General features: G+C 56.7%; 1 protein-coding gene across 3 annotated transcripts in view; it reads left to right on the top strand.

Annotated features, from left to right (window-relative positions):
* Positions 1–82: 82 nt before the first annotated feature.
* ep300b (E1A binding protein p300 b) overlaps positions 83–24,878 on the top strand; it is a 31,896-nt gene continuing 7,100 nt past the window's right edge. The window contains exons 1-25 of one of the 3 annotated variants that reach the window (XM_056609352.1): positions 83–1,167; positions 4,592–5,196; positions 6,874–7,041; positions 8,252–8,552; positions 9,300–9,413; positions 9,603–9,839; positions 10,010–10,112; positions 10,195–10,323; positions 10,761–10,878; positions 11,531–11,843; positions 12,130–12,207; positions 12,556–12,635; positions 12,869–12,991; positions 13,263–14,120; positions 14,874–15,134; positions 15,534–15,735; positions 16,595–16,713; positions 19,576–19,815; positions 20,252–20,340; positions 21,532–21,612; positions 22,107–22,163; positions 22,489–22,566; positions 23,174–23,241; positions 24,300–24,450; positions 24,753–24,878. The exon at positions 24,753–24,878 is cut by the window's right edge and continues 135 nt beyond it. In XM_056609352.1, coding sequence (XP_056465327.1) covers positions 1,074–1,167; positions 4,592–5,196; positions 6,874–7,041; positions 8,252–8,552; positions 9,300–9,413; positions 9,603–9,839; positions 10,010–10,112; positions 10,195–10,323; positions 10,761–10,878; positions 11,531–11,843; positions 12,130–12,207; positions 12,556–12,635; positions 12,869–12,991; positions 13,263–14,120; positions 14,874–15,134; positions 15,534–15,735; positions 16,595–16,713; positions 19,576–19,815; positions 20,252–20,340; positions 21,532–21,612; positions 22,107–22,163; positions 22,489–22,566; positions 23,174–23,241; positions 24,300–24,450; positions 24,753–24,878 — 4,793 coding nt within the window. In that variant the 5' untranslated portion in view covers positions 83–1,073. Of the gene's footprint in view, positions 1,168–4,591; positions 5,197–6,873; positions 7,042–8,251; positions 8,553–9,299; positions 9,414–9,602; positions 9,840–10,009; positions 10,113–10,194; positions 10,324–10,760; positions 10,879–11,530; positions 11,844–12,129; positions 12,208–12,555; positions 12,636–12,868; positions 12,992–13,262; positions 14,121–14,873; positions 15,135–15,533; positions 15,736–16,594; positions 16,714–19,572; positions 19,816–20,251; positions 20,341–21,501; positions 21,613–22,106; positions 22,164–22,488; positions 22,567–23,173; positions 23,242–24,299; positions 24,451–24,752 lie in introns of all 3 variants that reach the window. The other 2 variants (XM_056609344.1, XM_056609335.1) reach the window with 2 other exon arrangements.

Below are 24,878 nucleotides of genomic sequence, written 5' to 3'. Positions count from 1 at the left end.
AGTTGTTTGATAACCTTTGAGAACTCTTCTAGAAGAGATAAATCTGCATCCGAATCGATTGGCAATCAAGCTGCAGACGAGCAGTGATTTGGATTTTTTTTCTCTCTTGAATTTTGCAACCATTGCCAACCCGACTGGCTGCATCAGAAATATCCGAGCGAGGGGCGCTACAACTAAATGTGCAATATGAGTCCGTTATTCTGACCAAGTGCCTTGCATGGTCAGACGTATACACTAAGGGCACGGTGGTTTACGTCCGGATGCAAAGGAGGTTTTGTGATATGCATGGAATTTAAACGATATCTATTTTAAACCAGCTACTGTTGGGACTGGTGTCTTTCGACGGAATTGTGATTTATTGGATTTACCGTTTGCACCGACCCCTGCTTTCTGAGTGTTGAACAGGACAATAGAACTCATGCTCGTATTGCAGACGATTCTGAACGACTGTCACTCACATGAAGTGTTCAAACACCGACGGAGCTCCTAGGGGATGTGTGGACTGGCCGGCCTCCACAGCAGACAGGATTCAGATCAGGCGGAAGAAAGGAAAATGCCATTAAGGATCTCTTAACTGTTGCATGAGAGGAGGCTCCCGAAAAGTTGCCACCAGGGTCGTGCGGGACTGCGTTTTTCGGTCTTGTTTTTGGTTCCCATTCACAGGAGGAGGGTCTTCAGACGCGCGCCTCACAGCCCAAGTCCTGCGTTTCCCCGCCGGCCATGGCGGACCGGAGTGGCCGTACCATGGAGGACCGCTCTGGGGACATTTCCCATGAAGCAGAAGAAGCCACATGAGGTAGTCGAAGGCCCACGCCACCGTACCACCTCCTCCCGCTGAACCCGGAGAAACCTGAAGAAACCAGACCTCTACCGGGGAGGGGAACAGACCCACGGAGAGGATAACCCAGAGTGGGAACTCTGAAGGGAAGAGTTCACCATCGCCTTCTTTCCCCTACCGTCCCCGTAGCGGTGGGGGAAGAATCGGAAACCATTCCCGAGCAAGAAACGGCCGATAACTAGGGACTTTGATTATCCCCGGGTGGATCCACAGCAAGTTTTAATTCGTCAAAAATATGGCCGATAATGTCTTGGAGTCCGGCCCGCCTTCAGCCAAGAGGCCCAAGCTGTCCTCCCCAGCTCTCTCGGTGTCCGCCAGTGATGGAAATGGTAAACATGCTTTTTATTTCTCCTTTTCGTGAGGCTTGACTTGCTAAATGGCCCCCAGTATGTGATCTAAAGTCAACGGGCTCGGCTCTCCTGCAGTGGAGAAGCCTAACTTGGTGGAAAGACCTCCATCAAGTCGACACCCACCAGTGTAAGGCTCCTGGGTAGCCCGGCTCACCGTGGTAAATGGAGTAAAGACATGTTGTGAGAGTTGGGGGGTCAGGTGGGTGCTGCTGCCCCCCAGGTGTGTGTGCCCCCCAGGTGCGTGTGTGTGTGTGTGTGTGTGTGCGCGCGCCCCTCCCCCCAAGGTGGGTGCTGATCCCCGGGTGGGTGTTGTCCCCCAGGTGTGGGTGTGGGTGCTGCCCCCCCAGGTGCGTGTGTGTGCGTGCGTGTATGTGTGTGTGTGTGTGTGCAGAACTTGTCCAGCGCTAGTAGCCCATCTGGCTAACTAGCCGGTGACGAACATCCAGACAATGGAAGTCAGGTCGCCCGGTTCCCTCAAGTTGAGCCGCCGCTCTGTGAGTCAGGCGGGCTCACTTTGTAAAAGCACGAAGCCGAATAAACCAAACGACACACATCGCCTTCGTCCCCCCTCACATGAGTACAAAGTGCGGGTTAATACCGAGCGAAAAGTCGATTAGAAACGGCAGAAAATAACGGTACTCCATAGAGCTAGCGCCGACTAGCATTGCCGACTAGCATACCGTTGCCGGTTCAACGTAGTTTTCTTAAGCTGCCTTGAGGTTTAAATGACCGCAATTCATGTGATAACGTGGGTCCCGGTGTTTTGAACCGTGAACCGTTCCACGGTGAACTACTTGTGTTTCCCCGGGACGTTGTGTGTCGTAACATGGTCGAAATAACACGGTTTTATTGAGCCACTGTTGCTAACAGCTAGCTATTGTTTGGACCTCACTTCAATGGAGAAGTTGCGCAAAGCATTGTTGTCTCGCTGGGAGGACCGCGCGTCGTGGTCCGGGACCCGGGGGCTGCGTGGCCCGGACCCGGGGGATGCGTGGTCAGGGACCCGGGGGATGCGTGGTCCAGGACCCGGCCGTGGCATGATCCAGGACATGTTGAGACCAGAGTTCAGGTCTCCCAAGTTTTGGCTCTCGGTCTTTAAGACTTGTCTCTCTTTTGCGTCCATCTATTGAGTCCCCTGAATAGAGAACATGAACAAGTATTTTACGACACGTTCTGTCGTATTCTTTGTGTGGCAGATTATCTAAATAAAGTGGAGTCTTGCAGCATTATAACATGACTTCAAAATGTAGGAACCTAAAAGTTGATGAGGAATAGTGTGGTGGATCGCTAATCAAGTTTGGTTTTTGGTAAAGTATTTGGAGTATAGTAAGTCAATGGTTTTGTTTTGCTTAGATATTATTTCCTGTTATATCTCTTTGAATTGAAAGACAAATTAATACAATTCTTCTCTCCACAAATTATTCTTTACATTTTTGAAGGTTGAACACCATAGATTTGATACTAAAATGGCTGACAAGTTTCTGTCTTTTTAATGACCGAGAGAATGAGGTGTGAGCTGTACTGGGACCAGGTCAGAAGAGACCTCCGTCTAGTCGTATGTACCACAGCACTTGTTTGAATGTCTTCCAGCGGTTGAACCCAGAATCATGTGGGCTTTGAACATCGATGGCATAAGGCTGTTTATAAGCTAAACAACAATATGCACAAATATGTTCACTTGTTATCGAAATACCAGCATTGAGGCCACAAGGCCATGCATATCGGTCCTCCATCCCAACACACTAAGCACCTTCTCAAAGTCCTTCCCAGTTCTGGCCAGTGCTTGGGCCCAGTATGAGGCCGGCCCGGTGTGTTTACCTCTGTGGCTTCACACCGCCAGCCTACTGTATGCTCTCCTCGTGTTTGGCGGCCCATCAAACCGCAGGCTGGCGCCCAGGAGAGGGCCTCGACTCCCAGCCGTCGCTTCTGCCTGACTGCCCCACCCGCTCCGGGGAGAAGGACGGGAGCCCTGGAGACGATGTCTGTAGCCTCTAGTGATGGAGGGGTCTGTAGCCTCTAGTGATGGAGGGGTCTGTAGCCTCTAGTGATGGAGGGGTCTGTCTGTACTGCCTCTGGTGACGGAGGGGTCTGTAGCCTCTAGTGATGGAGGGGTCTGTAGCCTCTAGTGATGGAGGGGTCTGTAGCCTCTAGTGATGGAGGGGTCTGTAGCCTCTAGTGATGGAGGGGTCTGTAGCCTCTAGTGATGGAGGGGTCTGTAGCCTCTAGTGATGGAGGGGTCTGTAGCCTCTAATGATGGAGGGGTCTGTAGCCTCTAGTGATGGAGGGGTCTGTAGCCTCTAGTGATGGAGGGGTCTGTCTGTACTGCCTCTGGTGACGGAGGGGTCTGTAGCCTCTAGTGATGGAGGGGTCTGTAGCCTCTAATGATGGAGGGGTCTGTCTGTAGCCTCTAGTGATGGAGGGGTCTGTCTGTAGCCTCTAGTGATGGAGGGGTCTGTAGCCTCTAATGATGGAGGGGTCTGTAGCCTCTAGTGATGGAGGGGTCTGTCTGTAGCCTCTAGTGATGGAGGGGTCTGTAGCCTCTAGTGATGGAGGGGTCTGTAGCCTCTAGTGATGGAGGGGTCTGTAGCCTCTAATGATGGAGGGGTCTGTAGCCTCTAATGATGGAGGTCTGTGGTCTGTAGCCTCTAGTTATGGAGGGGTCTGTGGTCTATAGCTCTGCCTCTAGTGATGGAGGGGTCTGTAGCCCCTAGTGACGGAGGTGGTCTGTAGCCTCTAGTGATGGAGGTCTGTAGCTCTGCCTCTAGTGACGGAGGTCTGCGGTCTGTAGCCTCTAGTTATAGAGGGGTCTGTGGTCTGTAGCTCTGCCTCTAGTGATGGAGGGGTCTGTAGCCTCTAGTGACGGAGGTCTGTGGTCTGTAGCCTCTAGTGATGGAGGTCTGTATCTCTGCCTCTAGTGACGGAGGTCTGTGGTCTGTAGCCCCTAGTGATGGAGGTCTGTGGTCTGTAGCTCTGCCTCTAGTGACGGAGGTCTGTGGTCTGTAGCCCCTAGTGATGGAGGTCTGTGGTCTGTAGCTCTGCCTCTAGTGATGGAGGTCTGTGGTCTGTAGCCTCTAGTGATGGAGGTCTGTGGTCTGTAGCCTCTAGTGATGGAGGTCTGTTGTCTGTAGCTCTGCCTCTAGTGATGGAGGTCTGTGGTCTATAGCTCTGCCTCTAGTGATGGAGGTCTTTGGTCTGTAGCTCTGCCTCTAGTGATGGAGGTCTGTTGTCTGTAGCTCTGCCTCTAGTGACGGAGGTCTGTGGTCTGTAGCCTCTAGTGATGGAGGTCTGTGGTCTGTAGCTCTGCCTCTAGTGACGGAGGTCTGCGGTCGGAGGTGCAGCAGGTGTCTCGTGTCCCTGTCGTCCTCTGGTCTAACCCCTGCTCCGTGTCTCTGTCCCCTTCCAGATTTCGGCTCCCTCTTCGACCTGGAGCACGACCTCCCCGACGAGCTCATCAACTCCTCGGAGCTGGGACTGGCCAACGGGGGGGACCTCAACCAGATCCACACCAGCCTGGGGGGGCTGGGGGCCGGGATGGGCATGGGCATGGGGGGCAGCGGCGGGCAGGACGCCGCCGCCAAACACAAGCAGCTGTCGGAGCTCCTCCGGGCCGGGGCCCAGCCCCAGCAGGGGGCCCCCAGCAACGGCGGCGCCTCCATGGCCCTCATGGGGGGCATGAACGCCACGGCGGCTGGCCCCCAGGGCGTGGGACCTCAGGGGGGGCAGGCCGGCCTGATGCAGCAGCAGGCCGCGCTGGCCGGGGGCGTGTCCGGGATGAACCGGGCGGCCATGATGAACGCCCACAAGGCCAACGGACAGCAGCAGCATCAGGGCCTGATGGGGGGGCAGATGATGAACGGCTCGCCCAGGATGGGGTACCCCGGCAACGGGGGCATGAGCAGCGGCGGTAACCTGCTGGCCGAGACCCTGCAGGGGCAGACGGGAGGGCAGCAGATGGGCCCCGGCGGCCCCACCGGGATCCGACCCCAGCAGCCCGGAGCGCTGAACAAGGTGAGGCCGCGCTCCGTACGCACGCCGCCGTCTGTCGGGAGGGGCTCCGTACGCACGCCGCCGTCTGTCGGGGGGGGGGGGGGGGGGCTCTGTACGCACGCCGCCGTCTGTCGGGGGGGGCTCCGTACGCACGCCGCCGTCTGTCGGGGCCCGTTCAGCTAGGGTTAGGGTTAGTCAACCCTGGTCTAAGGTTAGGGTTAGTCAACCCTGGTCTAAGGTTAGGGTTAGTTAACCCTGGTCTAAGGTTAGGGTTAGTTAACCCTGGTCTAAGGTTAGGGTTAGTTAACCCTGGTCTAAGGTTAGGGTTAGTCAACCCTGGTCTAAGGTTAGGGCTAGTTAACCCTGGTCTAAGGTTAGGGCTAGTTAACCCTGGTCTAAGGTTAGGGTTAGTCAACCCTGGTCTAAGGTTAGGGTTAGTTAATCCTGGTCTAAGGTTAGGGTTAGTCAACCCTGGTCTAAGGTTAGGGTTAGTCAACCCTGGTCTAAGGTTAGGGTTAGTCAACCCTGGTCTAAGGTTAGGGTTAGTCAACCCTGGTCTAAGGTTAGCGTTAGTTAACCCTGGTCTAAGGTTAGGGTTAGTCAACCCTGGTCTAAGGTTAGGGTTAGTTAACCCTGGTCTAAGGTTAGGGTTAGTTAACCCTGGTCTAAGGTTTGGTCTAAGCAGTATCCTCGAGCAGTTGTAACGTAGCAAACTAAATTTGGTAATCCCAAAAATGAGAATCTTCAGTCACAAGCCATTGGTATAGCTGTTTTAGGAAATCTTTGCGTTTGTCATTTGATATTCATCATCCACTGAAGAAATTCATTGCTCAAATACATATTTCTGCCTCCCCTATCATGAAAAACAGTTATGCAGTTATTGCTCCAGCAGTTACTTGAACATATAGCGTGACACTGCACCTCTAGCTTAGCGTTTCTGTAAGCTAGCTGGACAGGGCTGAGACTCCTTAAGACGGTCCCTGGAGCCCCAGGGGGCCGAGGTTAGGAGACGACCTCCATGGAGCTCTGGAAGACCTCGAAGCCGCTGGCCTCAGCGCTACGGAGCACGACATCCCTCGGATGATCTGTGGACTCTACAGATAACGAGCATCATCTTTGTAGGATTAATTGGGGCTCTAAATAAGCGTCGTGGCCACTTGTTGGAGGTTTGTAGCTGCAGGACCACGGTAGGTGTTTGGTTTCCACTGCGTGCTGGAAGCCAAGCTCCATCCCTGTTCCCAGCGCCAAACGCGTCACAACAATCAATGAGGCGTATCGGGTGGAGTCCGCCGATACTTGTGGGCCCTTTGTGGATCCGGGTTAGTTAACCCTTAACTAACCCGCATGATCGCAGGAGAACTGGTTGAATATAGCAGGGTTGAATGCGGCGGTTAAAACGTGTGCTTGCAGCCTTCTCGATACCGCGGAACATGCCTTCACACGACCAGAGTGCGGATTTTCTTAGAGAGTAGAATTTGTTTTGTACCCCATAACATGTTTGTTCATGTCGAATCTTGATAGCGGATGCATATGTATGTTTTCGATTTTGTATTGTATATTGAACGGATTTCCTTCCCGTACCGCAGTGTACGAAACTGGAAAATACATGCTGCTCAAATATGCATTCAACACCTTTTTGGCCTTCTTTAATTTGGCCTCCCTCTCTCCTCACTGCTCCCCCCCCCCCCCCCCCTCCAGATGAATATGATGGCCAACGCGGTCCCCTATGGCGGCCCGTACGGCCAGCAGCCGGCTGGGGGGCTCCCAGGGGCAGGGCTCCAGAACAAGGCCGGCATGCCCAACAGCCTGGCCGCCCAGTTCAGCATGGACAAGAAGACGTCGCCAGGGCAGGGCATGTCCGGGATGGTAAGAGAGACCTCCGTCTGTCTCTGTCTGTCTCTGTCTCTGTCTGTCTCTGTCTCTGTCTCTGTCTCTGTCTCTGTCTCTGTCTCTGTCTCTGTCTCTCTCTCTGTGTCTGTCTCTGTCTCTCTCTCTCTCTGTCTCTGCCTCTGTCTGTCTCTGTCTCTGTCTGTCTGTCTCTCTGTCTCTCTCTCTCTCTGTCTCTCGCTCTCTCTCAACAGGTAGAAGCCCCCCAGCTGTGAGCCGGGGTGTTACGGTGATTTGACTGAAGGAATCAAACATCCTTTATCTTTGTTATATTTGTATTTTTACCTGCCAAGCATTTCTGCCCAGAACAACCGTCCATCTGGTGGGCCGTAGTTCTAGCGGTCAGTTAGTGAGCACTGTATCCCTGCCCATGGCACTGGGACTTGGTTGTGGACTTGGCCTTCAGTGTAAGCTGTTGAGCAGCAGCACTCTGCCATGTAGAGCAATCTAATGATCACATCCTACCTAATCGGCAAATTACATGCCCTGCCATAAACAGTGACTTAACTGAAACACAATTGAAGCGGCTATGTCCTGTTTCAAAATGTCCCCAATGGATGTAACATAAAGACTGCTGTTGAGAGGAGCATCCCGCCAGCTCTACGCGGTTACAGGTCGGTCAGACACGGTGGGGCTGAACGCGCGGACTGCCCAAGAAAAGTACGACTCAAGTCCTCAGTTAGGGCTGTGCATTCGTTGATGGAGGTGGAAACATGGTTTCCTTTTTAATGTGCTAAAGAAGTCCGCCGGCACAATGCCCGCGCGGCAGCGTCGGGACGGCCATGTTGCCGTGGCAGCGGACAAGTCTTTGGAATAAGACGACGAGTACTTCCACTCCCTTGGCGCTTCAGCTCTGATGCAAGAAGAGAGAATCCGCTGCAATCGTGGTCGTCTGGAGCAAAACACGTCCTGTCCTGAGCCGAAGCACAAAGGAAAAGCCTTGGAGTAAAAGAGTATCAGTGCAACGTATGGACCAACACAGGACGGACGAAACGAGAGCGACCCTCACCTGCTCTCAGTCCTCCTCCTCCTGTGGACGCCCTCGTTAACGCTCCTCCTCGTTAACCAGACGTCTTCCCGCCTGTAGGCCACACGGTCCAGAGTGGGTCCAGGTAACGGCTGTGTCTCGACCTCTGACCTCTCCCTCTCTGTCCTCTCCCTCTCTGTCCCCCCCCCCTCCTCTCCCCAGCCCTCCCAGTCGCCCGGAGGCGTGCCAGTGGGCGGGGCGGCGGCGGCGGCCGGCGTGGCGGGCGGGTCCCCGGTGGGCCTGGGCGTGGTGGGGGCGGGGCCCGGTGCCACGCCCCCCACGGCGGACCCCGAGAAGCGCAAGCTGATCCAGCAGCAGCTGGTCCTGCTCCTCCACGCCCACAAGTGCCAGCGGCGGGAGCAGGCCAACGGGGAGGTGCGGCAGTGCAACCTGCCCCACTGCCGCACCATGAAGAACGTGCTGAACCACATGACCCACTGCCAGGCCGGCAAGTCCTGCCAGGGTGAGTCCGCCGCGCACACAGCGCCTCCACCCCGCTCGGAGCGCAGGTTAGAACGGGTGGAGCAGCGTCCCTCCACCCAACACACGACCATCGGGGTCAGAGTATCTAGAGAAGGGTCTATGAACGTAGATGGGGAGGGCAGGTGGGTGGTGATATTAAAGAGTGACATGGCTCTCGGGAATCAAGCCCTGGCATCTTGGTCCAAGCTGGTCCTCAACCCCTAACCCCTACCCCCTAACCCCTACCCCCTAACCCCTACCCCCAGCTGTAAGGCTGGATGACATTCCTTACACCGTTTATTCCCCGGATCAACTCCATTCTGATAAGTCATTAAAGAGTAGATCCCCATCTATACCTCTGTTGCTGTGAGTGGTCCTCTGCTACCTCCTACTACTGCGTGACACATCGCTGTTTAGCGTCTGTTTGTTTTAATTCAGAAGCCTCACACTAATTCTCTGTGTAATTGCCTCTGGTCGTATAAGCCCCTCTTCCCGGTGTGTATGAATGCGTTTAAAGTATGGTAACATGGTCCATCTATCCCCTTCCCCACGCTTCACCAATTAGCCTGAAGATTTGTATCAATTTAAACAACGCAATAAATGCAGTGTTGGTGAACCATGAGATTGGTGAACTCATCTCTGCTCAACTTCACCCAGCAGGGGTCCTTCCCACCCCTCCTAGAGACCTCTATTCATTCATTCATCTCATTCACCCTCTGTCCCCTGACTGACCCCCTCTCTCCTGCAGTGGCACACTGTGCCTCGTCGCGACAGATCATCTCTCACTGGAAGAACTGCACGCGGCACGACTGTCCGGTCTGCCTGCCGCTGAAGAACGCCGGAGACAAGAGGAACCAGCAGTGTGAGTGCTCCGTGTGTGTGTGTGTGTGTGTGTGTGTGTGTGTGTGTGTGTGTGTGTGTGTGTGTGTGTGTGTGTGTGTGTGTGTGTGTGTGTGTGTGTGTGTGTGTGTGTGTGTGTGTGTGTGTGTGTGTGTGTGTGTGGATGATAACCTATAGATCATTGTAACCCCCCCCCCCCCCTCTCCTGCAGCCCTCCTCAGCAGCGCGGGGGTGGGCCTGGTCAACGCGCTGGGCCCCCCGGTGCCCGGGGGCCCCCCCAACGCGGCCAGCATCAACCCCTCCAGCCAGATCGACCCCAGCTCCATCGAGAGGGCCTACGCCGCGCTGGGACTCACCTACCAGGGGAACCAGCTGCCCCCCCAGGGGCCCCAGGGGCCCGGCCAGGCCATGGGGGGCCAGCCCGGCATGAGGGCCCTCAACTCCATGGGTGAGGGCCGCACCGTCGCTCTCTGACCGCTCAGTTAGACTGTCGTCTGGGTCGGCCGTCTGTCAGTCCCCTGGAGCCCAGTGTCCTAACATCCTCTCTCCCCTCTCCTCTCTCCTCTCTCCTCTCTCCTCTCTCCTCTCTCTCTCTCCTCTCCCCTCTCTCTCTCTCAGGAGGTAATCCCATGGGTGTGAACGGCGGAGGCGGGCTGTCGTCCAATCAGCAGTCGAGCCTGCTGCCTGACGCCATGCTGCACAACAACCTGAACGCTCAGAGGTAAGCCCTGACCTCTGACCTCTGACCTGGGGTGGAGCTCGGCTGACCCCCCCTCACCTCTCCCCCCTCCCTCTCCCCTCAGCCTGATGAACGACTCCATGGCCAGCATGGGCTCCATGCCCACGGCCACGCCCCCCTCTGCGCCGGGCATGAGGAAGTCGTGGCACGAGGACATCACCCAGGACCTCAGGAACCACCTGGTGCACAAGCTGTGAGTCTGTCTGTCTGTCTGTCTGTCTGTCTGTCTGTCTGTCTGTCTGTCTGTCTGTCTCTCTGTCTCTGTCTCTGTCTCTGTCTCTGTCTGTGGCGTTGACCCCTGACCCCTGGTGTTGTGCGTTGACCCCTGACCCCTGGTGTTGACCCCTGACCCTGTGCGTTGACCCCTGACCCATGGTGTTGTGCGTTGACCCCTGACCCCTGGTGTTGTGCGTTGACCCCTGACCCATGGTGACCCCTGACCCATGGTGTTGTGCGTTGACCCCTGACCCCTGGTGTTGTGCGTTGACCCCTGACCCCTGGTGTTGTGCGTTGACCCCTGACCCCTGGTGTTGACCCCTGACCCCTGGTGTTGTGCGTTGACCCCTGACCCCTGGCGTTGACCCCTGACCCCTGGTGTTGACCCCTGACCCCTGATGATGTGCGCTACAGGGTGCAGGCCATCTTCCCCACCCCGGACCCGGCCGCGCTGAAGGACCGGCGGATGGAGAACCTGGTGGCATACGCCCGCAAGGTGGAGGGGGACATGTACGAGTCGGCCAACAGCCGGGTAGGACGCACACGCACACTCACCTACAAACACACGCAAGACTAGGGCCCTAGGGGTTGGACTAGAGCCCTAGGGGAGGGACTTGAGCCCTAGGGGAGGGACTAGAGCCCTAGGGGGGGGACTAGAGCCCTAGGGGAGGGACTAGAGCCTTAGGGGAGGGACTAGTGCCTTAGGGGAGGGACTAGAGCCCTAGGGGAGGGACTAGAGCCCTAGGGGAGGGACTAGATCCCTAGGGGAGGGACTAGAGCCCTAGGGGAGGGACTAGAGCCCTAGGGGAGGGACTAGAACCCTAGGGGAGAGACTAGAGCCTTAGGGGAGGGACTAGAGCCCTAGGGGAGGGACTAGAGCCTTAGGGGAGGGACTAGAGCCTTAGGGGAGGGACTAGGGCCCTAGGGGTGGGACTAGAGCCTTAGGGGAGGGACTAGAGCCTTAGGGGAGGGACTAGAGCCCTAGGGGAGTGACTAGGGCCATACGGCTAGGGACTAGGGCCCTAGGGGAGGGACTAGGGCCATATGGCTAGGGGTGGGACTAGGGCCCTAGGGGAGGGACTAGAGCCATATCGCTAGGGGAGGGACTAGGGGTACTATAAGCTAAACCGTACTGTGTCAGAGCTGTGGCCGTAGCGTTCTGACCGGTGGTGGTCCATCTGCAGGCGGAGTACTACCACCTGCTGGCGGAGAAGATCTACAAGATCCAGAAGGAGCTGGAGGAGAAGAGGAGGACCCGCCTCCAGAAGCAGGGCATGATGCCCTCCCAGGCCGGCATGCCCCCCTCCGGCCTGCCACAGGGCGGACCCCCTGGGATGGGCGGACCCCCTGGGATGGGCGGACCCCCTGGGATGGGCGGACCCCCAGGGATGGGTGGACCCGCTGGGATGGGCGGACCCCCAGGGATGGGCGGACCCCCTGGGATGGGCGGACCCCCTGGGATGGGCCAGCCGGCCATGGGCCCCGGCCAGTCGCCCAGTGAGTGGTCCCCCTACTCGTCTTGTGTTGTGCTTCTATTTGTGGCGATAGTGGGAGCGTCTCTGGCTCAGACGCTCTCTGCTCGTTGGTTTAACTCCAGCTCCTGTTGGTCCATCGGGTTGTTGAGCAGAGCCTTTTACCCAGAGGGCCTACGAGGCGGGTCACAGTTAAAGAAGGCCGTCAGAGTTATGGTGCTGCACCAGCTCGGGAAGGGGAGAAGAAGACAGTGTATCTCACTGACGCCCCCTTTTAGGACTTTGATTGATGCGTCCTTCTGTCCCGTCAGACGGCCCCCATGCCGACCCCTCCATGGTGCGACCCCCCGGGCCCGGGCAGATGGTCAGCAGGATGCAGAACCCAGCAGGTACGGTCCACTCATTGACTCACTGACTCACTCACTCACTCACTCACTGACTCACCCACTCACCTACTCACTCACTCACTTACTCACTTACTCACTCACTACCCCACTCACTCACTCACTCACTCACTCACTCACTCACTCACTCACTCACTCACTCACTCACTCACTCACTCACTCACTACCTCACTCACTCACTCACTCACTCACTCACTCACTCACTCACTCACTCACTCACTCACTACCCCACTCACTCACTCACTCACTCACTCACTCACTCACTCACTCACTCACTCACTCACTCACTCACTCACTCACTCACTCACTCATATGTTGACTTTGTCTCTTCAGGGATGAACCAGTTCGGTCAGATGGGAATGCAGTCCATGGGTCAGAGGTCGCCCCTTCCGTCCGGACCAGCCATGAACCAGGTGAGCCCCCCCCCCCCCCCCCCCCGCTGAGTGTGCGTGGTCTGATGGCGTGGTCTGATGCCGTGGTGGGCGTGGTCTGATGCCGTGGTGGGCGTGGTCTGATGCCGTGGTGGGCGTGGTCTGATGCCCTGGTGGGTGTGGTCTGATGGTGTGGTGGGCGTGGTCTGATGCCCTGGTGGGCGTGGTCTGATGGCGTGGTGGGCGTGGTCTGATGCCCCCTCTTCTGTCCCCAGATGGGCATGGGCCCCAGCAGGATGGGGCAGCCCAGCGCAGCCCAGCTCCAGAACCAGTACCACCCCCCAGGACAGTTCCCCGGGCCCATGAACCAGACGGGGGCGCAGGGCGGCATGGCGCAGGTGAGCCCCCCGTCCTCAGCGTGTAGCCCCCCAGGGAGGCTCCTCTGGTGGACCCCCCAGGGACCACCACCTCTCTCCTCCCTCCCTCCCTCCCTCCCTCCCTCCCTCTCCTCCCTCCTCCTCCCTCTCCTCTCCTCCTCTCTCCTATCCTCCCTCCCTCCTCTCTCCTCCCTCCTCCCTCCCTCCTCCCTCCTCCTCCCTCCTCTCCTCCCTCCTCCCCCCTCCCTCCCTCCTCGTCCCCCCCCCCCTTACCGTCTCTCTCTCTCTCCAGGCCCAGATGTCCACGCCGGCCCCCCTCCCAGGCGGCAGCCCCCTCTCTCAGTCGGCCTCCAACGCCTCGGCCCCCGGGGGCCCGGGCAGCGTTGGGCCCCTGCCCTCGGCCCCCGGCGCCCACCCCCACTGCCCCCCCATGCGGACCAGCTCCCCCTCGCCGGCCCGCAGCCTGACGCCGCAGCCGCACCAGACCCCGCCCACGCTGCCGGGCGCGCAGACCCCCCAGCCGCACACGCCCAGCGCCGCGCAGCTCCCCCCCTCACAACAACAACAGCAACAGCAACAGCAACAGCTCCACCAACAGCAGATGCAGCAGCAACATCAACAGCAGCAGATGCAACATCAACAACAACAGAATCAACAACAACAGCAGCAGCACCAACTTCAACAACAGCACCAACATCAACAACAGCAGCAGCTTCAACAACAACAACAACAGCTCCATCAACAACAGCAAATGCAGCAACATCAACAGCAGATGCAGCAGCAGCAGCAACAACAGAATCAACAACAACAGAATCAACAACAACAGAATCAACAACAACATAATCAACAACAGCAGCAGCAGCAACAACAAATGCAGCAGCAGCAGAATCAACAACAACAACAACAACAGCATCAACAACAACAGAATCAACAGCAGCAGACCCAGCAGACCCAGCCCCCCCCACCACAGCCCCCCGCCCCGCAGCAGAACCACCAGCAGCAGGCGGGGCCCCCGGGCGGGGGCTCTGAGAAGGCCAATCAGCTGCAGCCTCCCCAGGGGCCCGGGAGCGCCTCGTCCAAGTCGGGCCAAGCCCCGCCCCCGGCCAACCAGAACGCCCACATGACCCCGCCCCCGCCGCCACGCAGCCCGGTGAGTGACGGCCGCCCTCCACCAATCAGACCAGCAGCTCCTCCACCCACCAGTACACCAGCAGCTCCTCCACCCACCAGTAGACCAGCAGCTCCTCCACCCACCAGTAGACCAGCAGCTCCTCCACCCACCAGTACACCAGCAGCTCCTCCACCCACCAGTACACCAGCAGCTCCTCCACCCACCAGTACACCAGCAGCTCCTCCACCCACCAGTAGACCAGCAGCTCCTCCACCCACCAGTAGACCAGCAGCTCCTCCACCCACCAGTAGACCAGCAGCTCCTCCACCCACCAGTAGACCAGCAGCTCCTCCACCCACCAGTACACCAGCAGCTCCTCCACCCACCAGTACACCAGCAGCTCCTCCACCCACCAGTAGACCAGCAGCTCCTCCACCCACCAGTACACCAGCAGCTCCTCCACCCACCAGTACACCAGCAGCTCCTCCACCCACCAGTACACCAGCAGCTCCTCCACCCACCAGTACACCAGCAGCTCCTCCACCCACCAGTACACCAGCAGCTCCTCCACCCACCAGTAGACCAGCAGCTCCTCCACCCACCAGTACACCAGCAGCTCCTCCACCCACCAGTAGACCAGCAGCTCCTCCACCCACCAGTACACCAGCAGCTCCTCCCCTGAAGGACGCTGGTTAGATTCCGGGTCCTTTAGCGAGGCCCCCCGAGGCCGAGGGGGGTGAAGGGTTGAACGGGGGCTGTATATTCATCCTCCATGTGCCCCCCCCCCCCCAGCTGTCCCAGAAGTCGTCCCTGATGGCGGACGGCCCCGCCTCCACGCCGCCCTCGGTGAGCAGTGGCGCCGACCCCGCCTCCCAGGCGCCGGCGGCCGACAGCGTGGCCTCGGGCGCCGCCGACGTCAAGATGGAGGTGAAGAAGCAGGAGGACGAGGATGAGGAGGAGGAGGAGGAGGAGGCGGACCCGGCGGGAGACGGCGACGCCTCGGGGAAAAAGGGCAAAGGTCAGGCGGACGTCAAGGAGGAGGAGAAGCCCGAGGTAAGACCCCCCCCCCCCACGACCCTTAGCCCCGCCCTGAGGGTTAGCCGTAGCCGCGGGCGTCCTGATGGTTAGCCGTAGCCGCGGGCGCATTAACGGTTAGCCGTAGCCGCGGGCGTCCTGATGGTTAGCCGTAGCCGCGGGCGTCCTGATGGTTAGCCGTAGCCGCGGGCGCATTAACGGTTAGCCGTAGCCGCGGGCGTCCTGAGGGTTAGCCGTAGCCGCGGGCGTCCTGATGGTTAGCCGTAGCCGCGGGCGTCCTGAGGGGTAGCCGCAGGCGTTCTGAGGGTTAGCCGTAGCCGCGGGCATCCTGATGGTTAGCCGCGGGCGTAGGACTCTCTCTGGGTCGCGGTGACGCCAGAGTCACTCATGGCTCCGCCTCTCCTCACCCCCCCTCAGATCAAGAAGGAGAAGACGTCGGGGGACGGCTGCAAAGCCGAGCCCATGGATACCTCATCGTCCACGGCAACCGCCGCCGCCGCCCCCTCAGCGACCGCCACCAACGGCGAGGACAAGAAGCCGGAGGTGAAGAAGGAGCCCAAGGAGGAGGAGGAGGAGGGCGAGGCCGGATCCCCCGCCAGCGCGGAGAGCAAGAGGAAGGGTGAGTCCAGAGGAACGCTCTAGAACCGGGGTTCAGTGTGTCCTCACAGAGGAACCGGGGTTCAGTGTGTCCTCACAGAGGAACGCTCTTAGAACCGGGGTTCAGTGTGTCCTCACAGAGGAACGCTCTAGAACCGGGGTTCAGTGTGTCGTCAGAGAGGAACGCTCTAGAACCGGGGTTCTGGGTGTCCTCTGCTCCCAGGTTTAGTCACTCCCCTCCACGTTAACGGGACTCGCTCCCCTAGAGAGAGTAACCCTGAACCCCCTTAATAGAGTAACCCTGAACCCCCTTAATAGAGGGGTTCAGTCCCCCCTTAATAGAGGGGTTCAGTCCCCCTTCAGAGAGGGGTTCAGTCCCCCTTCAGAGAGGAGTTCAGTCCCCCTTCAGAGAGGGGTTCAGTCCCTCTTCAGAGAGGGGTTCAGTCCCCCTTCAGAGAGGGGTTCAGTCCCCCTTCAGAGAGGGGTTCAGTCCCCCTTCAGAGAGGGGTTCAGTCCCCCTTCAGAGAGGGGTTCAGTCCCCCTTCAGAGAGGGGTTCAGTCCCTCTTCAGAGAGGGGTTCAGTCCCCCTTCAGAGAGGGGTTCAGTCCCCCTTCAGAGAGGGGTTCAGTCCCCCTTCAGAGAGGGGTTCAGTCCCCCTTCAGAGAGGGGTTCAGTCCTCCTTCAGAGAGGGGTTCAGTCCCTCTCCAGGGAGCCCTTATCCGTACCTGAGGAACTCCACAAGGGCTCTAATGATCGGCCTCCTCATCAACGTCTCCTAACCAAGTCTTTCTCTTGTTTATCACTTGCTCTCCCTCTCTCTCTCTCCCCCTCTCTCCCCCTCCCCCTCTCTCTCCCCCTCCCCCTCTCTCTCCCCCTCCCAGTCTTTAAGCCTGAGGAGCTGCGTCAGGCCCTGATGCCCACCCTGGAGGCGTTGTACCGGCAGGACCCCGAGTCCTTGCCGTTCCGCCAGCCGGTGGACCCCCAGTTACTGGGAATACCCGTACGTATTCGAACTAGTAACAAAACTAACCTGGTAAGGGACTGCTCTGGCTGACATTCTTTTTGCTTCTGCTCCGCCTAGATTAAAACATTAAAACATTTTAATTTATTCATCATTTCTGTGCTGTTGTTTCCTGTTTTCGCTCATAGACGTCACTGTTCTGTCTGTTCTCCGCTCACCTCGTTGTCTCACCTTTGCACTCACCATGTGTATAAGAGGATGAAAGGGAGGCGGTGGAGGTTAACATTTCATTCATTCCACAGGTCATTCAGTCGTACGTACACTTAACTCACGGCAGCATCGTCTGACTCACACGGGGAAATGCAAGGCCTCAGATAACGGAAGGGCTCCATGATCAGAGCTAGAGATTGCACCTACGCTCCCTCCCCAGGAGGTCAACCATGCTAACCAACAGTACTTTGCCTCATGGACATCGCTGATCCAAACACATTGCTGATCAATCCCATTATTCTACGACCAACCAAATCAATCAGGACCAAAGACCAAACTCTCGTGTCTCATCGCTTTGTCTTCCAGTCATCTGATCATCTGCATTTCTCCGCCATAAGCTCACTTTATCACTAGATTTGTGTTCGCCTCCATCCTAGCTTCCTAGTTCAGTTCCTCACCAGTAGTTAGTCGTGTGTTGATGTTGGGGTAGGGGTTCTGTGTGGAGGTGAGCCGATGCCTTGCTAAAGGGTCCGTTTTCCAAACCTGGTGGAATGTAATTAGCTCTTGTATTGGTGTCGTTGGTTCCCAGAGGCGCACGGGAGCCTCCTCCATACGGCCGCACGGCGTGAGTGGCTCAGCATACGGCTCTATACTCACTCAGCGCGCAACGCTTTATTTTTAACTGCCCCACTTGATTCGATGGCCGTTGGCCCCCCTCACCCCTCCTCACCCCTCCTCCCCCCCCCGAGGACCCCGCTACGCAACCCGACGCGTACCCAGACCTCCTGGACAGAGCGGTAGCGCTAGCAGAAAGCCTTGCGCCGTAGCGTGCCAGGTAGCGTCCTAGGTCGCGTGCTGGCTACTGGCTAGGTACGTAGCCACGCAGCCTGTTCTGACTCAGAGCAACGGTGCGGAACAGGAACGCCGCCCTGCAGGTTGGCGTGCCGGCGTGTTCTGCAACCCCGGGGAACCCCGTCTGCGACCCCGGGAAGGAGAGGGGTTAGGCTGCGTGGAGACACGCGACCGGACTCCTCGGTCTCCTCCGGTTTAAACCCTAACAGTAGACGTGGGTTTAAACCCCAGCAGTGGACGTGGGTTTAAACCCTAACAGTAGACGTGGGTTTAAACCCTAACAGTAGTCGTGGGTTTAAACCCCAGCAGTGGACGTGGGTTTAAACCCTAACAGTGGACGTGGGTTTAAACCCCAGCAGTGGACGTGGGTTTAAACCCCAGCAGTGGACGTGGGTTTAAACCCCAGCAGTGGACGTGGGTTTAAACCCCAGCAGTGGACGTGGGTTTAAACCCCAGCAGTGGACGTGGGTTTAAACCCCAGCAGTGGACGTGGGTTTAAACCCCAGCAGTGGACGTGGGGTTAAACCCCAGCAGTGGACGTGGGTTTAAACCCCACAGTAGACGTGGGTTTAAACCCCAACAGTAGACGTGGGTTTAAACCCCAGCAGTGGACGTGGGTTTAAACCCCAGCAGTGGACGTGGGGTTAAACCCCAGCAGTGGACGTGGGGCTAAACCCCAGCAGTGGACGTGGGGCTAAACCCCAGCAGTGGACGTGGGTTTAAACCCCAGCAGTGGACGTGGGTTTAAACCCCAGCAGTGGACGTGGGTTTAAACCCCAGCAGTGGACGTGGGTTTAAACCCCAGCAGTGGACGTGGGTTTAAACCCCAGCAGTGGACGTGGGTTTAAACCCCAACAGTGGACGTGGGTTTAAACCCCAACAGTGGACGTGGGTTTAAACCCCAACAGTGGACGTGGGGTTAAACCCCAACAGTAGACGTGGGGCTAAACCCCAGCAGTGGACGTGGGGTTAAACCCCAGCAGTAGACGTGGGGTTAAACCCCAGCAGTAGACGTGGGTTTAAACCCCAGCAGTGGACGTGGGTTCGGCTCTTCCGGTAATGTGGCTGACGTTTCGTACCGACATTAAATCCGACTCTGTCATGTTTACAGCGATGACCAGCGGAGCGGACGTGTTCTAGTTCTGGGTTTGGGATGTGGGTGAACCCTGACCCCAAGGGTCGCCCTCTGACCCCTCCTCCCTCACGGACCCCGGGGTCCCAATGCCCATGGTGACCTTTCCTCAGAGGTCACCGTTGCTAGCTTTAGCTTCAGCAGCAGCGGCGTTAGCCAGCGTAGCGCTGTAGCTTGGCGGACGCTGTGATGCTAATCCGAGCGCCGCTGTGTACCGCCTGCTTCCTGCCGCGCTGCCATCCGCTCGCTCGCCTCCGCTTGGCCGCCCGCCAGCAGCAGACCCCGGACGCCACCCGGTGTCGAGCTCTGCTGCTGAATAGCAGTAGTGGACCGGCTGAAGTAGCATCAGCGTTGTCGATGTTCCAGCTGTACTGGCTTGATGCTCTAAGATGATTGATGTCTGATTGGCCCCGCCCACCAGGGCCGGGTCCTATCCTGTGTGTTGTTGGTCCAGTCGTCTGCTAGCTGGTGTCTGAGTGGTGGGGAGGTCTGGGTGAGGGAGGGGGGAGGAGCTCTCTCCCCCCGACCGCCCCGGCCTCCCCACGACAAACGATGCCCCCCCCCTGATATGTACCCCCCCCCCCAAACGAAAACCCTTCTTCTGCAAAAAAAAACAACTCTTGGATCTCACCTCCCCCCCCCCTCCTCCGCTCTTCCTTCTGCTCCGTGTGTCCCGCTGCCCCCTTCACTTCTCTCCGGACTAGCAGGACTACTTTGACATCGTGAAGACCCCCATGGACCTGTCCACCATCAAGCGCAAGCTGGACACGGGCCAGTACCAGGAGCCCTGGCAGTATGTGGACGACGTGTGGCTCATGTTCAACAACGCCTGGCTGTACAACCGCAAGACGTCCCGCGTCTACAAGTACTGCTCCAAGCTGGCCGAGGTGTTCGAGGCCGAGATCAACCCCGTGATGCAGGGCCTGGGCTACTGCTGCGGCCGGAAGGTGGGTGTGGGGGGGTGGGTGTGGGGGGCCGGGGTGGGGGTTAGGGGATGGGGGTGTGGGGCGGAGGTGAGGGGTCTGGGGGGGTGGGGGTGTGGCTCGGTGAGTGCGCAGGTGGCCCAATGCACAACCACAGAGCAGACTTTACGGTCAGCTCCACTGGGCCTTGAGGCGTTTAGTAAACGTAAAGTGCGTTCTGTGGTTATCCCTTCAGAAATACTTCTCATGAATCCTGTGCATTATCCGTCTGAGTTTAGGGGTCCCCTCTGGGAATGGTTTTGTCATTATTCGTATTGTCTGGGCATCGGTTTGGGCTGTGACTCACACACTCAAAATACACTGGTGTCATGTGATCATGTGCCGAGAGTGTTGTGTTTTTAGTGTGTGCGTGTAGAAGTGACACCACTGACCTGTTCTCCGTCTCCCCTCGCTCCCCCAGCTGGAGTTCTCTCCCCAGACACTGTGCTGCTACGGCAAACAGCTGTGCACCATCCAGCGCGACGCCGCCTACTTCAGCTACCAGAACAGGTAAGCAGCGCAGACAACCAGGAATACAGGCAGAAACACACAGGCAGAAACACACAGGCAGAGACTCACAAGCACACAACCAGGAATACAGGCAGAAAGACACACACAGGCAGAAACACACAAGCACACAACCAGGAATACAGGCAGAAACACACACGGGCAGAAACACACAAGCACACAACCAGGAACACAGGCGGAAAGACCCCCCCCCGCCCGCCGCCCCGACGCCATAATATTTGATCACTCGGCGGCCATGACATCGTAGCCCTATAGCCGCGTTCTGATTGGGCCTCAGATGGTTCCGTTGGATCGGTCTCCATCCTCCATTATTCATGTCCGATGAGTTCCTCCACGCTCGGTTCATTCATACAGCGAGCTCTGGCCTCCTGCGGCCCGAGGCCTCTGGCTCCACAACCACACTCATCTTACTCTAAAGATTTCTAGAGAGTGAAGAAGCTCCTTTCTGCCAGCAGACGAAGGCGGGCGGCTCTATGAATGAACCTCTGTAGCAGCGCCATCTATCTGTCTTGTTTCTATCACTTATCCACTTTATCCATGTTGGGAGCCCCTCCCCCCCACAGCTCCTATTGGCTCCTCACGTTGCTGTATTGTTGTTTTTGTTGTTGTTGTTGTGGACCACTGGACGTCTGACGCTAATCTTTGCTTTGCCTTGGCTCTCTGTCCCTGTTGGTTGTTTCACCTTCTGCTCCCCCCTCACTCTCCTCCTCTTCCTCTCTCCCTCCTCTAACTCTCCCTCCTCTTCCTCTCTCTCCCTCCTCTACCTCTCTCTCCTTACTCTTCCTCTCTCCCTCCTCTTCCTCTCTCTACCTGTCCATGTCCTTACCTGTAACAATTAATTTCCACTCTTTTTTAATATTCGTTGTACCTCCCCTCCCCCGTCTCCCCTTCTCTCCCTCCTTTTAACGCTTGTGATGTCTGCATTGGCTGCTTGCTGTGACCAATCATCCACTCCGAAATTTACGTGCAAAATCAAAACCTCCCGCCCACACAAAAACGCTGCATCACGATTGGCTGCTTCCTCCCGACGACGGTCTACCTTGCCCCCTGCCTCCTCCCGTGTGCCCGCCCTGCCCTGATTGGCCGGCTGCTTCGTCTCCATGCCCTCACTGTGATTGGCTGTGCTGTTGGCGAACGGTGTAGTTCACCAAAATTTGGGCTTATTGCTGACAGGTACCACTTCTGTGAGAAGTGTTTCAACGAGATCCAGGGCGAGAGCGTTTCCCTGGGAGACGACCCATCGCAGCCCCAGACGTGAGTACCCCCCTCTCATCCTCCCCCCTCCCACCCCCCCCCCCCCCCCCCCCCCCCACGGGACCACTAAACACCTCCTCTGTTGACGGACCTTAAAGCCGGTTCATCTAGCCTTTAGTTTGTTGTTCTTGAAGTAAATTGATGGCATTAAAATCTAACGTTTCTTTGGTCTTTTCATGTGTTCATGTGTTGTGTTCTAATGCCTTTATTATGTCCTTTTATCTGTAACATTCCCTCATCACACACTAGTTTCTACCAGAGCGTTATTGGTTCCCCTCTCTCTAGATGTGTTTCTATTGGTTCCCCTCTCTCTAGATGTGTTTCTATTGGTTCCCCTCTCTCTAGATGTGTTTCTATTGGTTCCCCTCTCTCTAGATGTGTTTCTATTGGTGTCTAGTATCTCTGCCTCAGAACCTCAGAACCTGCTCCTCCGGGGTGAGGCACCAGGTGTGGTTCCCTCCTCCTCACTCTCCTCCTCCTTCTCCTCCCCACAGGTCCATCAACAAAGACCAGTTCCAGCGGAAGAAGAACGACACCCTGGACCCAGAACTGTACGTCTCCCTCCCCCTCGGTCCTCTTTCTAGATGAGCTTCAGAACCTCATTAATCAATATATTCATTCATTAATGTATCATATTACAAAGTTAGCATTGGAATACGTTTCGTTCTGTTAAATTGTATGTTGAGTCATCATCGGGCGGTATTGCCTACCCACGTCCCATGAGCCAGGCTTCTGACTAGTGCTTAGCTCTCTGGCTATGATCCCTGCGTTTGTCCTCAGGAAAAGTGTTGCATGCATAATGCGGTGATTTTGTCCAAGTTGCGTCCATCCGCGAGGTTCCTCTAAGATGTCTGCCGTTCCCTCTGTCCCCTGCAGGCTGGTGGAATGCACCGACTGTGGTCGTAAAATGCACCAGATCTGCGTCCTGCATAACGACACCATATGGCCCATGGGGTGAGCTAGCCCTCACACACTCACACTCCGCACCTTGTATGCCCCGAGTCCACTGGGATCCTGTCCTGCTTATTGTTGGCTCAGCATGGAGCCACAGCAGGGGGAACGACTCTCTGGAATGGCATTCAGAGCTCAAAGATAGTATCACTGAAGTGACGTCATGACACGATAATGAAATCAATCATAAGATGATCCGACCGGGATGAGTCCGCCAAAGTGAGGGAAGAGGTCATTGAGACTGATTCACTCACAGTGGTAGTGTGGTGGCTAGTGATCACTAACTAAAATTTGAAAATTGACCATTATGTATTTTTTTAAGGCGAAATTTCAAAGTTCTCAGGTACAAAGTGTTTTTGGGATAGACATGCTGAATAAATACATCATGTTTTCAAACTCAGAAATAATCGTTTGACCAATCGGGATTTCAATATTGACCTAAATAATCGTGGTTATGATTTTTTCCATAATCGAGCAACCCTATCCCAAAGTAATTGGTAATAACACCAATGAGAATTGAATTCACTCTGTTCATTACCCATCAGAGGCAACGATGGCCCCCCAGAAGCTCTATTTCACACACACTCAAACATACTTTCTGTCTCCACAGCTTCACGTGCGACAGCTGCCTCAAGAAGGCCAACAAAACGCGGAAAGAGAACAAATATGCCGCCAAACGTAAGTGTTGAGCCTTCCTGCCTGCTTTCCTTTGGACAGTGGCCCCAGCAGCTTCTTGAGGGGTCGTTCTTAGCGTAGGATCTGACCCCCCCCCCCCCCCCTCGAACCCCAGGGTTCCGTCAGCAGGAGGGGCCGGGGTCTGGCTGAAGATGTTAAACAAATGCCGAATGGAGATCTTCTTTTTTTTTGGTGACGGCGGCGTTTAGCCTCTTTGTAGTGGACCGTGTTTTTCAGGGAGCGTCAGAAGTGATTTACCACCCAGTTTGATCCTCTGCTGTCCGGCCGGGAGTCCTCTGGCCGAGAGCAGGACAGCTGGATCCCATTGGATCCCCCCTCTGGGGTCACGGTAGCGTCCAGGAATCAGAACGCAGCCAAGAACGAGGAAGACTAAACAAAACTGGACAAAGGAGAGCAAGAGTCGATTTGAGGAATATGAAACCGATCAAATGTGATGGAGTTGAGTTTGGTTGAGCTAGGCTGGGAGTTTGTTTTCCAGTTAGCGGTCTATAGTGTTTCACTGCAATTGTCTGACACAAGTTCCCATTAGTCCAGGCGGGTTTTTTCTTCTTAAGCTCTTAAATAGTGAAGCTGCGTCAGGAAGAGCTTTGACACTTGGAGACCAAGAGCTGATAATGCCTGTACCTCATTAGTGGGCCCTGGCTTAATGCTCCGCCTGCTCCAGCTAGGTCCCCGCAGTCCCCCAGTAATGTAGCATCAACCGTTGTCGAAGGAGGTTCTCTTGAATTGACCTTCTTTAAGCTAGCGCAGCCAAGCGTATCGATTGAGAAAGACATTGAGGGCATCGCACCAGAATGTATAAAAGATCGGAAAAGCAGCCCAGGCAGTTCAACTCTGACAAATCCGATTTAGAGGGACCTCCACAGCACGACTCGGGCTGGTCTTGAAGTTAACAATCCATCCCCTAGGGACTTGTTTTCCCAGTGTTGCCTCAAACTCATTTCTATTCCCCACACGCTCTTACCTCCATGAACCACCTGCTCATCGCCTCCATGCTCCCCTCCCTTCTAACCTCCGTCTCCCTCTCTCTTGCGGTCCAGGACTCCCGCACACCAAGCTGGGCGTCTACCTGGAGACGCGGGTCAACGACTACCTCAAGAGGCAGAACCACCCGGAGTCGGGTGACATCACCATCCGGGTGGTACACGTCTCGGACAAGGTGGTGGAGGTCAAGCCGGGCATGAAGTCCAGGTGAGGGCGCACTCTGATGCTGAACTCGACTGCATAGCAGTTAGTCTTAAAAGGCTTCAAATTCCGGCATTTTAAGATCTTACCTCTAGCCCCCATAAAGGGCAAGGAAGAGCTCTTAAGGATCATGGGGGACAACAGGAAGAGGGACCCTTCCTTCCAGGGATTGACTCTAGTCTTCTTGGCTCTGGTCTTGATGATCCTTAAGACCACCTGACCAAAGGGAGATCAGCAGGTCTGGCCGGGGACCTTGGGGTCCGCTGGAGCTCTCCAGTGACTCTCTGTCCTCGTCTTTGTCTGAGCAGGTTTGTGGACAGCGGCGAGATGTCCGAGTCCTTCCCGTACCGGACCAAGGCCCTGTTTGCCTTTGAGGACGTGGACGGAGCTGACTGCTGCTTCTTCGGGATGCACGTCCAGGAGTACGGATCCGA

Source organism: Gadus chalcogrammus, chromosome 2 (genome assembly GCF_026213295.1).
Source record: "Gadus chalcogrammus isolate NIFS_2021 chromosome 2, NIFS_Gcha_1.0, whole genome shotgun sequence".
Classification (NCBI taxonomy): domain Eukaryota; kingdom Metazoa; phylum Chordata; class Actinopteri; order Gadiformes; family Gadidae; genus Gadus; species Gadus chalcogrammus.
This window is presented reverse-complemented; position numbering and strand designations above follow the sequence as displayed.